This window comes from Haliotis cracherodii, unplaced genomic scaffold (genome assembly GCF_022045235.1).
Source record: "Haliotis cracherodii isolate W230 unplaced genomic scaffold, xgHalCrac1.p SCAF_11, whole genome shotgun sequence".
NCBI lineage: Eukaryota > Metazoa > Mollusca > Gastropoda > Lepetellida > Haliotidae > Haliotis > Haliotis cracherodii.
This window is the reverse complement of record NW_027266266.1, coordinates 1,721,099-1,739,699: the sequence shown is the minus strand read 5'-3', so window position 1 is coordinate 1,739,699 and position 18,601 is coordinate 1,721,099. Positions and strand designations below refer to the sequence as shown.

The 18,601-nt window shown below is 39.7% G+C and overlaps 4 protein-coding genes across 4 annotated transcripts; 2 read left to right on the top strand and 2 right to left on the bottom strand.

The window, feature by feature from the left end:
- The first annotated feature begins 325 nt into the window (after window positions 1-325).
- LOC139456013 (mucin-22-like) lies at window positions 326-1,433 on the top strand. Its single transcript, XM_071237531.1, has 2 exons — window positions 326-344; window positions 1,000-1,433. The coding sequence occupies exons 1-2, from the start codon at window positions 326-328 to the stop codon at window positions 1,431-1,433; spliced, it is 453 nt and encodes a 150-aa protein (XP_071093632.1).
- A 7,184-nt stretch (window positions 1,434-8,617) lies between these two features.
- LOC139455207 (uncharacterized) lies at window positions 8,618-11,788 on the bottom strand. Its single transcript, XM_071236752.1, has 4 exons — window positions 11,680-11,788; window positions 10,748-10,903; window positions 10,432-10,500; window positions 8,618-9,090 (listed from the first exon to the last, which is right to left on the bottom strand). The coding sequence occupies exons 1-4, from the start codon at window positions 11,786-11,788 to the stop codon at window positions 8,618-8,620; spliced, it is 807 nt and encodes a 268-aa protein (XP_071092853.1).
- A 3,933-nt stretch (window positions 11,789-15,721) lies between these two features.
- Window positions 15,722-16,345, bottom strand: LOC139456012 (putative uncharacterized protein DDB_G0277255). Its single transcript, XM_071237530.1, has one exon. The coding sequence runs from the start codon at window positions 16,343-16,345 to the stop codon at window positions 15,722-15,724; it is 624 nt and encodes a 207-aa protein (XP_071093631.1).
- A 1,689-nt stretch (window positions 16,346-18,034) lies between these two features.
- LOC139456010 (uncharacterized) lies at window positions 18,035-18,385 on the top strand. Its single transcript, XM_071237529.1, has one exon. It carries the CDS (start codon window positions 18,035-18,037, stop codon window positions 18,383-18,385), a length of 351 nt encoding a protein of 116 aa, XP_071093630.1.
- Window positions 18,386-18,601: the final 216 nt, after the last annotated feature.

Genomic DNA, 18,601 nt, shown 5'->3' with positions numbered 1-18,601 from the left:
TGGTCCCCGAGTTTCCCGCGCATTGCACGTGCAATACGTGTTCTGTGACATTAAATGCGTCTATCGAAAATCATGGTTTAACATACGTGTTTTTCATGCGGGATGCGTTTGGATATGACGTTTTAAGACAAACACCAGAGAAATCATAATCAAAACAAATATTTTTGAAAAACCCACCCTGTTACATTTCTTCATCAAATTACAATTTTCGTTATGCGTTCCCTTTTTGAGAGAGTATATATACGTAAAACCACAGCAAATAATTATTAAAGGAGACCTCAGTCTCCTTAAGTGGCTGATCATTTAATATACGGATATCAGGGGGATGGGGTTGGGGATTGGAGGTAGTGGCGGTAGTGGCGGTAGTGGCGGTGTTCATAACATAGCGTGCATACAAGACAGATAAAAACGCCACGTGACAATATTTCACATCAAATAATTACACAATGCATTGTGTCACAGTGGTTATAGTGAGAGCTACGAATGACTGCAGGGTTTTACAGTTGTTAAAGCATTATAAATCAAATATACCCCCTCAGGTAGGTGATAACCCAGACTGACTGCACACTTGACCTACCCTGCTGACCGGCTCTTGTGCAACTGATGCAGTTCGAAGTTCACAACACGAAAGACAAGATGCCTGAGCCTTGTTATCCTAGCCAGTAAACACCTGCAGTTACTTATGATTACAATTAAGATTTAAGCTGAAAACAACATATCTGGATCTGTGCATAGAAATTCAAAATAATGGCAGCCTCTGTAGCAAGATGTTTGACAAGAGGGCCAATTTCTATTGTGACACCATACATTTCTTTTCAGGAGAGCAATATACCATCAGTCAAAGCATGTTCATATTATCCAGACGGAAACACGTGTGTTGTTTACATCTAACCCATTCAATAAAGATAACACCATCGTACTCCTGGTTGGGTAATTCCTGACACTCTATGGTAGACATTCAGAGGAACTTGCTGAACATGACGCGTCGCTTGTGAACAGTTGGTCATGAGTACACCAATGTCAGGACAGTTGGTCATGAGTACACCAATGTCAGGGTTGTTGGTCATGAGTACACCAATGTCAGGACAGCTGGTCATGAGTACACCAATGCCAGGACAGCTGGTCATGAATACACCAATGTCAGGACAGTCGGTCATGAGTACACCAATGTCATGACAGTTGGTCATGAGTACACGGATGTCAGGACAGCTGGTCATGAGTACACCAATGTCAGGACAGTCGGTCATGAGTACACCAATGTCAGGACAGTCGGTCATGAGTACACCAATGTCAGGACAGTTGGTCATGAGTACACCAATGTCAGGACAGTTGTTCATGCGTTCACCAATGTCACACTAATATCAAGTCAGTCTCGCATGAGCACACCCTTGTCAGGACTTGAGCACACCTATGCGAGGACGGTCGGGCATTGAGCGCATAAATGTCCGAGCATAAACACACTAATGTGGAGAGCATTAATGTGGGGAAACTGGTATTCAGCTAAAAACACACATGACTGTTGAGAGACAGTAAATTCGAGATCCAAATGTACGTTGCATAAGTGTAAGCCGTTTCTGTGTTTTTTCGTGTAATAAATTGTTTAACATTGATACCCTTTTACGAATGAAAAAGAGAAAATGTTCATTAGGCTTTTGAAACTCCAACCTAATTCAAAAGTATTATTATCAATGCTTCCCTCTGTAGTTCTCTGTGTATTTGTGGACTCACACAGCAATGCATTTTCGCCTGACGCTATTGTCACTGACTATGACCTTAAGGTCATTACGACGTCACAAACATAATGTTGTACTACTTTCTCAGGCACATGCTTGAACACACCAATGTCAGGGCAGTCAGGCATGAACACACCAATGACAGGTCAGTCGGTTATGAACACACAAATGTCAGGTCAGTCGGGCATGAGCACAGCAATGTCGGGACAGTCGGTCATAAGCTCACCAATGTCAGTACAGTCGGACATGATCACACCAATGTCAGGTCAGTCGGGCATGAACACACCAATGACGGGGCAGTCGGGTATGAACACACAAATGTCGGACAGTCGGTCATGATAACAGACGAATATTGGGACGGTAAATCCCATATTTCCCCTTGTGTAGACGATTATCCCGACTGAGCTAAGCTACAAATGACCTGTACCCTTTTGGACAGGTGATAACTGTGTGATGTTACGGTGGATATTGTGGAAGCTAAAAATTCTGTTTACACTCTCAGACAGGCGATAACATGGAATTACTGCGCGATGTTACAGTGGTTATTGCGGTATCCACAAATCATGTTTACATTCTTAGATACGTGATAACATGGAATTGCTGTGCAATGTTACAGTGGTTATTGTGGAAGCTACAAATCACATATACCCCATTAGACATCCTTTTAACAATAAAGATCAATGCACGTTGCACCGATAATTGCGACAAATACATTTCCATATTCATGTACGATAATACATTCAGAGAGCTTTTCTAAGGCCTTGAATCTTGTCACCTTGATCCAAGAATTTTTTAGCAAGACTTGTATGACGCTTTTTGAAATATTCGTAGAAAGTACATGCTCAATTGTACCTTAAAACTTGTGAAATTTTGACTATTGGAAGTAATCCGTCTTGTCGTACAGTTTTGGGCATAGTTTTGTCACTCTGATTCTTTGTGCATAAATCTGAAATCTTTTTTTTATTCTTGTTGAGTTCCAACATTAAAGTCCAATTTGGGTTATGTGTTGCTTGAAGATACAAGCAAAATGACTTTCTGTGGACACTGATCAACCCTCGGAAATGATGTAGCATGTTGATACTTACAAATGTATGGAAAAGATAAAACAGCTCCGTAGAGAAGTAATTTCCAGTGATCTATTTATTTAATTTTACCACTATTTCTCATTTCACGTCCTGTGGAATTTGTTTTGGAAGATAATCGAGACTGATTCCTCTCTGGCGTTGACTTTTAAATTTCTTTTGATTCATAAAATAAATATTCTTGCCAACCTCTCTTGATGAGACGTAAAATCACACAGCGACCGCGTGTGTAAATCAGTTAGACCAAGTACAAAGTATTCTGTAAGCTCATGTTCCTCCAGTTTGTTCAAAGAAATAATTACTTCTGGTTTCCAAAACAAATAGGTATACAAACTGAACACCTTGAGCATCACAAAGCCAAATAGTTCTAGCTCAGTTTATAACAAAAGTATGAGTACTTTCTGTCTTTGTACTGTGTCATTTATAAATAAAGTTCCATGCTCATAGCTCGTTTTACAAGAAAACTATCAGTTTTTGAATTGTCTAACTTCCCGATTCAGATAATACTTTCTTACGGCATTAACACTTTAAATCTGAAGGCCAAAGGTGTTTTCTCGCTGTTGGCACTTCTAGTTTGGATTATATCACTTCTGATTTCGAAAATATTTCCTTATTTACCGAGAACTTAAAAACGGAATTCTCATGAGTTGAGTACTTCCGGTTTGGAATATGTCTCATCTGTTGCTTCGGATACAGATGCTTACTACATGTTAGGACTTTAAAGAAAAAAGTATTATGGCTGTAGTTTACCTTGAAACTTAGCGATTTGTACTTGAAATAAAGGATGCCTGCCTATCACTTTTCAACTGAATTTACTGTAACTTTAGGTCAATTTATTGCAAAGCTAGATGTAGAAGACACGTGTGACCTTAAACCAAAGGAACACATCCATTAAGTACAGTCAGCAAGATTGAAAAATATGGTAAATAATGGACAAAGGTCATAGTAATTCCCGTTACATGTATTTATTTTGTCACTCTCTCTTTAACAAAAAAATGTGTTTTCTCTAATGGACTTTAAAAAATGAATAGAAACATTACCAAGGTTATTCTATTATTTTACAACAGATTCTCGTTTGATACAAAGGTAGATAATTGGCGTATTTCCCATATTTTATTCATGCTTCGTCTTAATAAAATACGTTACAAAACACCTTTTGCTGCCTTTACATTGATGCGTGAACTGGTCAACAGTCAAACAATTCCTTTATACTGTGGTATTTGAAGCCTCATCACCGTGGCACTACAGTATAAATTGATAAGCATCTCACAACGGTGTCACATGCCAGATTTTGGAAGCTGTTGGACCGATATCGTCTGATATGCATGATGCTTCATGCAAGTTTGTGGAATTATTTTTTTCAGACAGTTTTCAATCCTTACTTTTGACAAATAACTAAGACCTTCAGCGTCTATCGATAATGTGTCATGCATATTTGCAATGATTTCTTAAATGAAACTCCGCAGAAACGTCTCTTGCAAAGTAGCCTAAATAGAAACTTCTAGAATCCAATACGGCTCATCCAAGAACACAAAATGTTCAACATGCTGCTACATTGCACAATTATTTCCGTTGAACAATCAAGATACGAATTAAAAAACAAACTTTACATAATGAGTTTTAAAAAAGACACACAAGGCACACAAAAATGTTTTGCCAGTTACATTCGGACAGAAGTAGTATTCAATATGGCGGCCACCAATGGACATATCTTAGAATTCTAAAAGACCGTTTGTGACGTGGAAGTAAGCAAAATGTAGAAGCTGCTGATGCTCGGATAGATACCGACGAGAGGATTTTGTCAGACAGGTACTGAGAACACTGCTGCAATCTTCAATCCAATACGGCTGCCACACCATGTCATTGGCGACATGGGACGTCGAGGCGAAATTGATTAGCATCTGATGCTGCTGCCGCATGCCAGCTTTAAAAGCCATCAAACTATCGGTTTCTGTGAGAGTTGCTCTTAGTTGATTAATTTTGAATTATCTGCCACTGGACATTGGGCCTAGAGCATTTGAGTCTTAGCGTTATCTACTTCACATGAGTCCAGATGCTGATGATTTTGGGGAAGAGATTCTGTCCACTGGTTGTTCAGTTATATCTTGCACAAGAGAATGGCGGAATAATAAATATTAATAAATGACAAACAGAACCATTACAATAGGGCTCTTGCCTTTTAGACTGGGTCTCCTAATTATAGAATCAGCGAGTACGTTACTTGCTTTTAAGTAAAAATGGCACAACATATATGGCACTATAATGAGGAACCATTTTAGCAAACGAGTACCCAACCTTACTTAACATCAGTGAACTTCTGTATTTTGTTTAACTTTTTGTATTACAAGGTGTGTTCATTATACATTTCTGTGTTCAGACATCCACTGTGAAAAGAACAGTATCTATTGTGTGCACCAGCTACAACAGAGACAATGTTCCAGAATAATATCCAGGAAAGCACTCGCTCCTGGCACCGACCAGGACACACTCCACCTGTGACGGTAAATGGGACATCCGGGTCAAACAATTTAAACAAAGGAAGAACAAGATAAGATGAAATTGGTCTTCACTACCATAAACATAGCTGCACCTCAGCAGCTGGAAGATAGTAGCCGTATGAATTCATGGTAACGAGTAACGTATTAATGATGAAATAAGCCACTGATAACAATAGCACTTCCCTTCATAGCAGTTCCACGTGTCACAGATATGGTGTGTTTACAAAGGACATACTTTACCTACACATCAGGCATATTACTGTTTTTGAGCATATGATGACTGAATCTACCTGTGAGTTCCACTCACAGTTTGGCTCTGCTACGTAATTGTGATATTTTCGACAGACATTTGGATTGGGTATTGTTTAAAGCGTCGTAAAATAACTCGTTTACACAATCAGTGCTGCTGTCGATTCAATAGTTAATTTCTATAATGCTCACAGTTTGCAGCTATTCATAGTTTTGAATCCATGTCATGAGTACATTATGTCTCTTGTGTTATGAAACAATTTATTTCACATCAGTTGAAGGATTTTGTAAAGGTTTGTAACTACCGACAAGATATATAATTAACATCCAAACTATTTTAGAAAAAAAAGTTTTTATTAACACAGACTTGTAAAGAATCTGTAGTTTTGTCATTTAATCTCCAGAGTTTAGACCACACATAAACATTTAGAATGTATCTTTATTTTGGGCAAGAGAACAATGAACACACTTCATTAAGTGTCACTTTGAGGTACTTGTGTAATCAATGAAACATGGTGTCATAGCATGCTGAGAAACTGAACCTGTCTGCTGTCAAAAACAGAAAATAACTTACAGCTACAAGTATCTTTCATCATGCTTTTGTCTGTCGTCAGTTGTCTTGATACTCAGTATACCGTGGCAGATACATATTATTGTATTATATAGTTATGTAAATGTAAGTTTTAAGTCATTTAAGCGTTCTCTTGATATTTGTATAATGACAATTGCTTTAAGAATTGCAGGTATATTATTTCCGATTTTAACTAATGAATGTATTTTTTCTATCAAAAGGTTTGGTCATTTTTTATACAGACTATAATCATAAGGACACAGAAGGTTGGTTCTATTATTAGCTCTATAGTTAGTTTCATTCTAATATGATTAAGGGTAGATAGGTAGGGCTACCACATTATTACGTGGCCTGATTTAATGAACACCGATTGGATCATTCAAACTCTTGCCCTCTTTCCTAATTCAAATCTGCACTTCATATTCACCCTTTGCACCATCAGGATTGTAATGGAGTCATAAACAGATGCAAATACCTCACAGGTTAGTTTAATCTTTTACATTGGTTTATGAGTGTGTACACTTTATATGTTATATTTTGTATTGTATGGGTATAAATAAAACCAGTAAATTCAACCTTAATAATGCTAAATCTAACCTAAATGTAAATAACACTTTAGTCAGGTTTTAGTGCATTTCGGAGTTTAGAATTAATACAAAAAACTATCAAATAACTCATATAATTCATTCAGGTAATTATATTTTCCCTATGAGTGAATTTTTGCATGTTTGAGTGTTTGATTGAAGAATAGTGTATATGTGAATGTACGCAAGTACGAATGTGATTTTAGCCTAAGTTGTTTTGATGTGTTCCATGTGTTTGTAATGATAATAGAAATGTTGGTTTGTAGTTACTGTAGAATTAATGTTGTACACTGTTTACACGGATTTTAGGTACGCTTGGTATATCTGGCTCGGCGGAGCTTGGTGAACGTCGTGTGCACCCTAGTGCCATACACCGGGTAGGAACTATGTTATTTTGCATTCTCGTATGTTTATGTGATACTTAGTATCACATCCATTCCATTTGATAAGCGTATTGCATTAAGACGTCTGTGTCATATATATTTAATTTGAAGATATTTTGAAGATATGAGTTAATCAAGGAGTTATCTCCCCTTGTTGTATTGTCATACGATCTGTCATTTATGTTTCACCTAATTTGTGTAATGGACTGTTTTTAAGCCTCAAGTATATTGTATGACGCTGTATTTATTGAATGATATATTGTTTCAGGGTGTGTTAATTGATCGGAATAAAACGTTCTCACCCCGTAACGAGTGTCTTGGACCTTTGATGTTGCCTAAAATCGGTTACAATACTGCAGTATTTGTTAATCTAACGACATGTCAATGTAACTTGCGTGTCTTTGGGCCGATGGCACTTCATTCAATAAACCATTATTTGATTGATTGATTTAGATGATAAGCTGCAATGTTGGCCCTTTATCAATTAGGAAACCATACATGTTAAATACCTTGTGTAATGACACTGACCAGAAGCTCATCAGTGGCGATATAGGATGGGTCTTCCATGCTTGTCATAAAAGGCGACTATGCTTGTCGTAAGAGGCAACTTTGATCGGGTGGTCAGGCTCGCTGATTTGGTTGATGCATGTCATCGTATCCCAATGGCATGGATCAATGCTCATGATGTCAAGCACTTAATTACCCACGTGGTGAAGAAAACAGGTTTCAAGATACTCAATCCGTACGACACACGTGTGTCGTACAAGGTGAACCTCGTTTCATTCATTTTGACTGGATAACCGTGACCTCTGTCGAGGGTCCCAATGAGCGTGACGTATCCGACCACTTTCGCGACTTTCAATTTGATTTAACTTAAAAGGTTAGACGTAGTGAAATGAAGGTTTGCTGCGTACTAACAACAATGAACTTGAATTACCAAAAGTTGAAGAAATTCAGGAATCAGAAATTAGGAGCACATTGTTAATGCATATGCATAGAAATGTCAACAATGCTCATATTTGGGCATATGTCAATATTCACTCGTGAACATTCTCTGGTATTTGACCTTGCTGTCAGATACCCTCGAAAGTCCACTCGTTTTATTAAAATGGTATCAAACGAGAATAGTGTAGTATTCTCTATGGATTGACGATAAGTTTTCAGCTATTACCTTCAGCCAACAATACCTAAACTGACTGGTCAACGTGGTCAGTCTGTCCTTACATAATGAGACAACCAAATGCTATCATTTGTTCTTCATGCACCTCAATAAACTTACATATACAGTTTTAAACGGTGTGTTTGTTTGGTTTGTTTGTTGTTTAACGCCTTAAGTCGCCTCTTACGACAAGCATAGTCGCCTGTCATGATAAGGATGGGTTGCTGAAGACCTATTCTATCCCGGATCTTCACAGTTTTAAGTGGATATCATTAGAAAGCTGAATGTGTTTATCGGATGTATGTAAGAAACAGTTAATGTACATATTTGACAGATAGTTTGGACAATATGGAGTGTTTTATTTTGTACAAACAGCACAGGACATCTCCCATCCATTAACATATGGTGGACATGGCAGGGCACCACAGATAGACTCGACCAGGTACAGGAGATGTCCGTTTTTGTTTGCATGGCCTCCATTTATGGATTCTGGATCTTCATCTACACACACGTAATCACTTGAACCTGTGTGTTCAGTGGAACCCCCGAAGAGGTAGCCCTTGTATTCCAGATGCCACTCAGGGAAGCACTCATTCCTGGCAGGGACCATGACAGCACTCCTCCTGTGACGACTGCGGCACACCACACAAGGGACATCGTGTTGAAACATGTTGTGCAGAGGTCCAGTTTCATGATCAGTTTGATACTCAGTCCCATAGAGATGACTGTAAGTGTCTGCTGTAGTATGCCTTGCGTAGATAGGAGAGTCAGGAAGGCACAGAGTTGTCCCTGGTCCACCCTTGGCCTGGTAATGGCTTCCTCCTGCATAACCTGGGAGATTGAAAGGGACAAGCATTTACTTGTGTTTTAGTCAAATCAAATAGTTGCCTGAAAACCAAATAATTTAGAGAATATTTGTGCTCAACATATTGTTAATGCATTGATAAGTCTAAGTTAATCAATTTGCCGAGTCTTTGGCAAGGCAAGAGGTGAATTCTATTTATCATTTTTCATCTGAAATTATGTAAATGGATAACTGAAAAGTATTGATGTTCGCAAAGAGGGTACGCATGTCCATTTCTACCAGCAACCGCGAATGTAGACCATGTACAAAGTACGTTGATATCTCATATGGAAAAATTATGTAAAATCTCACAGCAACAGGCGAGTGTACATCATTTAAACCAAGTACAACATACGTTTATAAGCAAATGCAAATATTATTCTCAGCGTGATACACGTGGCCACGTGATCCTCCGAACGAAAAATATCACGAGACAATGGGAAAATGTTTGCCAGCAGAGAGTGCTGAAACCAGAAATGTGGACATGCTTCCGGAACATAATGCTGGGCTATTACCTTGGGCATTGCATGTTTACTGAAGTATCAGATATGCATGCGTGATGATCAGTATTAATCATGGATGTTTTGGAAATATGCATGGTTTGATGTAGCGTAACCTTATTGTCATTTCATCAACTTTACATTCTGCTTTCTCTGATGCTCTTCGAAAACTTCATAGAATGAGCTTAAAAGGGGATAAAACAAGTACTGGCCGGCATTATATGCGTCTAAGTGAGGTATGCATGAAGCATGGTATCTCAGTAGGCTAACAATATGCAACTGGCATCAGTCAGAACTCACACAAGCAGCCACACACAGAATGTGTGTCTTCATGTCGCTATACAAGTGCAATCATCTTGAACACAACGTGAAACCTCCCCTGATCTCACCTAATAAATAACATTGCTGACGCCAAAGAGTTTGCTTTTGATATAAGAATGGAGATAAACATACTGTGTTTCCAGTGTAGAGCAAGATTAAATTTGGAATCGAATGCACAGCAGCGTTAGCTATCCAAAATACATATCTTATATGTGATTTATATACCGATAAATATTGATCGAAAACAGTACATTCATGATTGTTCATACATGAAATGGAGTATATTTGATATTGTCCTTTTCAAGTTAATTTTATATGTCCTAACGAAGGAAGGCAAAGCAGAGCCTTACTGAAGAGATGAGATATTCTACCATTTAATAAGTTTCCTTTGATTCAACTGACACCCTGACAATGTTTAAAACCCAGCTATGACCCGCTTTTGAAAAAAAACCAAAACTATTTACTAACTTTTGACGCTCCGAAAAAGTATCTCTCGAAATGCTTTACCTTTATACATGACATCATTTCCTGTTGGACATGTTGTCTTTCCCCACCGAGTGAACACAGCTCCTCCACCTGAAAAAACATAGATTCCAGTACAGACAAATAAATACATGGTGGGGAGAGACATGCAGTTTGATACTTTTTGCAGTTTTTGCTGTATTATTCAAAGTACATGAGATAGTGTAAACGGTTGAATACAGACGTCGGCAACATAATTTTCAAGAATTGAAAGCAATCATCGAGTATTAAAATCACCATCTGATATATACCTTCGGCCATCAAAGACTAAACATACACAGAAACACAAAGGCATGATTACCCGAGTTCCTACTTTGTGGAGTGGAGGTCACTGGCTCAGGAACCTTCTCCCCCAGATAGAGGCTTAGCAGCGACCTCAGCTCATGCAAGAACTGCCTGTTCGGGGAAGCCGAGCACGGAGTGATGACATCAGTCTTGTTTTTCTTCACGGAAGCACCTCCAAAACACAAAGCAAAGTAGCCACGTCATGTGTTTTTAAGTTTTCCCTTTTCATTATTTTCATGAATGAATGCTAGAAACATGGGTACAATATATCTTCTGCAAAACATATCCATTTTTTTAAAACAACGGAACACTTGAATCTTAACAAAGATAAGAATGTCCCATTCAGCTAGTTATTTAACGTGTCCATATACTTGTCTGTGTTGGTCATCTCCATATGGACAGCTCCTTTAGAACTTCCAGGTCCAGGCAACCTCAGATAGTTGTAAGTGGCGACTGAATGAAAGGAGTGGTCAGTGGTCAACTTGGTTGATTGCGTGTTATCGTACCCTTGCGCCGTTGATCGTGGTTCAGTCGTGTGTCCACACTCGATATTTTATCGACCGCCATCATACAACTGGAATATTGTTGAATGTGGCGTTCAACAACGGACAAAATGTCCCTCAAATAGCCCATGGGTTCAACTTCATAGAGAGTGTGCAGATGAATAAAAACTATATATCTAGTTCCGAACGCCAGAGATAACGTGTCTGATTTATAAAACAAGTACCAAACTGGGTGGACAGTTGAATAGTGACCTCAATAGTTGAAAACTGAGTACAACTTGCTTATAAGTAATGTTTGAAGTGCAAGGTTTGTTGTTGAGGACTGCAAGACGAAAAGCTCGAAGCTACAAATAACACACCCATCCTGCTTACAACTACTCGCTAAGAAGTTAACATCAATACACACATTATGATCATTTGTAAAGATAATTGAAACTATAGTTACCTGCACCAAGTCCCAGGCTGAGGAGGAGAATGAACGTTGTATGCAGCATCATCATTGTCTTCATTCCACATCGACAGTGAAGGTAGAGAGGGGAGACATATATACTCATCTACCAGGACCTAACACCTACTCGAATGTTTCTGAACAAATGTTACCAAACATCACAGTTGTTTAAAAGATAAATATCCCACTCGTGTAAAGTGTGACCTAATCATCAGTCGCCCCGTACGGGGTGTCTCCAGCTGTGATGGTGTTGGAATATAGCTGAAAAGGGCGAAAATCCATTCCCACTCAATCACTCAGAGGTATCAGTTGAAAATGCATTTTATCCAACCCGTACGAGCTGAGGCTAAATAACTTATGTTTATACCTCCGAAAATATCCATACCATGTATTAAATGTTTGGTCCTTCATTTTATTTTATGTGGAAAACACTGCCATTCGTTTTTGTTTTGTATGTTAAATAAAGATGTGTAACTGATGCATGATGAAATGTTGATATTATCTGTGTTTAATTATTGATGAATGAGTATCAGAAGATGAGACCATGACAGGAAACACATCATGCTATGGTGTAATTACAGCTGCAGTGCTGTAGTACACTACATGATACACATGCTCATGCTCTTTGTGACGACGTTATGCTATACAACAATGACTTCAAATGTTATTGTTTTTTTCCATGTGCCAATTGCATGTCTCAATAACAAAACTAAATAACTCATTATGAAAAGTCCGAACAATATATCAGCTGAAGGTATCGTTGGAATCCTTATGGTAATGGGATAAATGCACATTCGGAAACTCTTGTCTAATAGAGTATGCAACATGCTGGCTTATTTAGCTAACATTACCGTTAGTCAGTTTTTTGGGAGACAGATGGTTATGTTTTGGATAACGTAATTTGTTAACGGTAAACTAAACACAAGAACGGAAAGGAGTAGTCTTCTTATTGACAGTTCAATAAATCAACCAAGTTTATTTTCTGTGTGAAATACTAGCATATCATTATCAAGTGAACGAAAATGTATGATAAGAGCGTCCATAAACATACATAACAATTTGTGTTGTTTATGCAGACACGGACACGGTACAAAACAAGAGGTTGTTTGTAATCTATTTCAATACTTCCCACAAGTGAAAGATTCATGTTGAAAGTTATCCCTTAACGCATATAAAACGTCAACGCTTGAGAATAACGAGTCGCGATTATCTGACCAAAGTCCATTGGGATTGAAAGGCAAAATAGTGGTGAAAATTCTAATTAACGAATGGATGATTTCGATTCGCGAAAAAAGGTGAGCATGTCCCGCTACTCATAAACGTTTCCTAAAACAATGTAGGTTTTTTTTGTTTTAGGCCTAACGCCACACTCGTGAATACTAAATTGGAATTACTAAAAGGGAAATGTCCCTTTCCATAGCCACAAGAAGTCGCTGTTAAAATCAGAGTTGAAGGTACGATTCCGGCTGTTATGGGCATGTGTTTATGAATAGCTATCAAATTTTGATGAGACTGAGTGTTAGCGTATCCTGCCCCATCGGGGGCTTCCGTCACAAACTTATGTAAGTGCAAGTCAATTGTTCACATGATAATAAAAGAAAGAAAACCGTTTCCATGTTCATAAGAAATCGGCATATGTATGTTTGCATTTATGAATCGCTATCAAATAGTGATGATACCAGGTGTTCGCGATATATTATACCTCAAAAGTTGTGAAATGCAGACACAAAAAGCAGGAAAGTTGAAGTCATTCCTCTTGTCTTATAGTCTTGTGGAGAGTGTTTTGTCACTGAATCTGTATGCATAGATCTAAAGTGAGTGAGTGAGTGAGTATGGTTTTCCGCCGCTTTTAGCAATATTCCAGCAATATAACGGGAAATCGGCTTCACACATAGATCTAAAGATGATGGTTATTGATATAACACCTTGGCCAAATTCATTTTACTTTGCCAATCCGAACATAAATTCCGTTTACCAGAATGCCAGTATGTACACAGATGCTTATCATGCTGTCAAAATGAACATTGTACCTGTTACCCATTGGATGACGTTTATTGCAAGGCTTGCTTTTTCCATGCAGTATTGTCAATGAGTGAGTATTGTTTTATGCCGATTTTAGCAATTACACGGCGAGGGACACGAATACTAATGTGGGAGATGGAACCCTGGTCTTCGGCGTGGCGAGCGAACGCTTTAGCCACTAAACTACCCGAACGCTTTAGCCACTAAACTACCCCATCGCCCCTGTCTTACAAGATCACATATCATCTGTATGTGAGACTGTCTGTGTATAGACTAAGTGTTTCTATTACACTGTAGAATGCCCACGTGCAAAATGTAAGGCGGACCATGCCAGGAGTGTAAGACGACATTTGATAAGGAAGATGTGACATTCTCCTTAGAATAGCTTATTTATACCTTCGAACATTGGTATTGTGAGTTATTTGAAAAATGTGCTTTATATTTCACAAAAATTGTTTATCATTTTCAGGGCTTTTCATCTTTTCTGAGCCTCAACTAAACAATTACACAATCTCCGAGTCAGCAATAACGGAAGTTATAAAGCTAAGCTTCATCCGTTACTAAGCACTATCAACTGGTCTTTTCTGATCGTGAGTTTCATGCAAGCAATTACACAAACATGCCATGTTGGTAGATATTGTGTCAGCAATAACAGAAATACATGTAAGGTTTCTTAAAGCTAAATCTCATCTGTTACAAAGTACAACAACACAGAAAAAACACATTTGATGATAGTTGACTGCCAGCGTCACAAACATCCACACGAACCATATTGATTTATACATCATTCTCTATCAGCCTGCATGAACATGTCCAACTATTACTGCTCAAGTCAAACATCCAATATATTTTAATGTTGCAAGTCCCACGACTCAACAGTAAAACATAAAAGGTGATACAATGTTGAATCTCACCCGGAGGTTCGCTATTTGTGTAGGCAACACATGTTCAGTTATATATCATCAATATTCCGAACGCTTCAACTGTGTAACGCACCTGTCATGTCAACAATGTACTATTACAGTCATGAATACTGTGCATTCTGGTTCCCTTGTGTTTTGTTTGTGTTAAGTTTATTTTAATGCTATTTGATATACAAGACGAATTATCGACAGTGTCTGAGAAAACTAAAGGTTGGGGCTAAAGCTATCAGCTAATAGACCTGATTGTCGAATAATCATGATAGTCATAATAATAATAGCCATAATAAAATGTGTAGTCTAATACATCAGTTACAAGGCAGTCCAGGGATTCGTAGAATCAAAATATAATTATCATGTATAGGCATGAACTGTTGGCTTCGTTGTAGTGATTTCACTATAACTCTGTCGGGTCCTAAGCATCACCTAGTAGACAACAGACGATGCCTGGATATGTTTTATTTCTTAAAAATATGTTCTGTGCGATGGTAATGTCATCAAAGACATTCTCCGAGAGTAGTGAGTGAGTTGTGTTTGACGCAGCTATTTAACGGCGTGTCAGCTGTGAGAGTTAAGCCCGAAGTGATGCAGGTCTCAGGCGTTTACCACTTTGATGAAACCCATGAGCACGACTGGGCCACCAGTGCCTCCTATTTCAGTGAGTGGGGGGAGTCGAAGGTGAGTTGTATACATACTTGTCAGCAATGTGGTCGTAGTGTAGCGCACGAACGTAATTGTGAGTACTGTAGTTGTATAGACACGGAATTGTCAGTATTGGTGTAGGAGACACACACGGAACTATCAGTATTGTTGTAGGAGACACGAACGGAATTGTCAGTATTGTTGTAGGAGACACACACAGAGCTATCAGTATTGTTGTAGGAGACACACACGGAGCTATCAGTATTGTTGTAGGAGACACACACGGAACTATCAATACTGTTGTAGGAGACACACGCGGAGCTATCAGTATTGTTGCAGGAGACACACACGGAACTATCAATATTGTTGTAGGAGACACACACGGAGCTATCAGCATTGTTTTTGGACACACAGAGTTGTTATTATTGTTGTAGGAGACACACACGGAGATGTCATTATTGTTGTAGGAGACACAAGGAGTTGTCATTTTGGTTGTAGGGGACACACACGGAGCTGTCATTGTTGTTGTAGGAGACAGACAAGGAGCTGTTAGTGTTGTTGTAGGAGACAGACAAGGAGCTGTTAGTGTTGTTGTAGGAGACAGACAAGGAGCTGTTAGTGTTGTTGTAGGAGACAGACAAGGAGCTGTTAGTGTTGTTGTAGGAGACAGACAAGGAGCTGTTAGTGTTGTTGTAGGGGACACACACGGAGCTGTCAGTGTTGTTGTAGGAGACAGACAAGGAGCTGTTAGTGTTGTTGAAGGAGACAGACAAAGAGCTGTTAGTGTTGTTGTAGGAGACAGACAAGGAGCTGTTAGTGTTGTTGTAGGAGACAGACAAGGAGCTGTTAGTGTTGTTGTAGGAGACAGACAAGGAGCTGTTAGTGTTGTTGTAGGAGACAGACAAGGAGCTGTTAGTGTTGTTGTAGGAGACAGACAAGGAGCTGTTAGTGTTGTTGTAGGAGACAGACAAGGAGCTGTTAGTGTTGTTGTAGGAGACAGACAAGGAGCTGTTAGTGTTGTAGTAGGAGACAGACAAGGAGCTGTCAGTGTTGTTGTAGGAGACACAAGGAGTTGTCATTATTGTTGTAGGGGACACACACGGAGCTGTCAGTGTTGTTGTAGGAGACACAAGGAGTTGTCATTATTGTTGTAGGGGACACACACGGAGCTGTCAGTGTTGTTGTAGGAGACAGACAAGGAGCTGTTAGTGTTGTTGCAGGAGACACACACGCAGATGTAAGTATCGCTGTAGGAGACACACACGATTTAGACTGTACTGTTCTATGAGACGAACGGAGTTGTATGTATTCTTGTGGGAGTCACACACGGAGTTTTTAATATTGTTGTAAGAGACACACACGGAGTTGTCAGTATTGTCATAGGAGACAAACGGAGATGTCGGTATTGTTGTAGGAGACACACACGGAGTTGTCAGTATTGTTGTAGGAGACAAACGGAGATGTCGGTATTGTTGTAGGAGACACACACGGAGTTGTCAGTATTGTCGTAGGAGACAAACGGAGATGTCGGTATTGTTGTAGGAGACACACACGGTGTTGTCAGTATTGTTGTAGGACACACACACGGAGTTGAAAGTATTGTTGTAGGAGACACACACGGAGTTGTCAGTATTGTTGTAGGACACACACACGGAGTTGAAAGTATTGTTGTAGGGGACACACACAGAGTTGTCAGTAGTGTTGTAGGAGATAGACACGGAGTTGTCAGTAGTGTTGTAGGATATACATCGTGTTGTCCGTAGTGTTGTTTGAAACACACTCGGAGTTGTCAGTAATTGGTGTAGGAGACTCACGGAGTTGTCAGTATTGTTGTTTGAGACATGGAGTTGTCAGTATTGTCGGTCATGAGTAAACCAATGTCATGGCAGCCACTCATGAGCACACACATGTCATCTCAGTCAGTTAGTCAGTTAGCCAATATCATCAAACACATCAATGTCTAGGTACATGTAGTCAGTCATGAACACATCAATGTCTAGGTACATGTAGTCAGTCATGAACACATCAATGTCTAGGTAGTCAGTCATGAACACATCAATGTCTAGGTACATGTAGTCAGTCATGAACACATCAATGTCATGGCAGTCATTAGTACACCAATGTCATGGCAGTCATTAGTACACCAATGTCATGGCAGTCAGTCATGAACACATCAATGTCCAGGTAGTCAGTCATGAGCACATCAATGTCATGGCAGTCATTAATACACCAATGTCATGGCAGTCAGTCATGAACACATCAATGTCTAGGTACATGTAGTCAGTCATGAACACATCAATGTCTAGGTAGTCAGTCATGAACACATCAATGTCATGGCAGTCATTAGTACACCAATGTCATGGCAGTCAGTCATGAACACATCAATGTCTAGGTACATGTAGTCAGTCAAGAACACATGAATGTCCAGGTAGTCAGTCATGAACACATCAATGTCATGGCAGTCATTAGTACACCAATGTCATGGCGACCGGGCATGAGCACACCAATGACAGGCAGTCAGTCATGATCACACAAATGTCTAGGTAGTCAGTCATGAGCACACAAATGTCATGGCGGTCAGTCATGAACACATCAATGTCTAGGTAGTCAGTCGTGAGCACACCAATGTCATGGCAGTCATTAGCACAACAATGTCATGGCAGTCATTAGCACAACAATGTCATGACGGCCAGGCATGAGCACAACAATGTCATGGCGGCCAGGCATGAGTACACCAATGTCATGGCTGTCATTAGCACACCAATGTCATGGCGGCCAGGCATGAGTACACCAATGTCATGGCGGCCAGGCATGAGTACACCAATGTCATGGCGGCCAGGCATGAGTACACCAATGTCATGGCGGCCAGGCATGAGTACACCAATGTCATGGCGGCCAGGCATGAGTACACCAATGTCATGGCGGCCAGGCATGAGTACACCAATGTCATGGCGGCCAGGCATGAGTACACCAATGCCATGGCGGCCAGGCATGAGTACACCAATGTCATGGCGGCCAGGCATGAGTACACCAATGCCATGGCGGCCAGGCATGAGTACACCAATGCCATGGCGGCCAGGCATGAGTACACCAATGCCATGGCAGTCAGTCATGAGTAAACACATGTCATGGCAACTGGACATGAGCACACCTATGACAGGGCAGTCGGTGATGGACACACCAGAGTAGGTGGTGTTAGATGGTGAAAACCCAGACTGTGTGCTTAAAGTGCTCATTACAGAAGCGGCAAATCACATATGTCCCCTTGGACGTGTGATAACAACGACTTACTGCGTGATGTGACGGTGGCTAATTGTGGAAGTTACAAATCACAT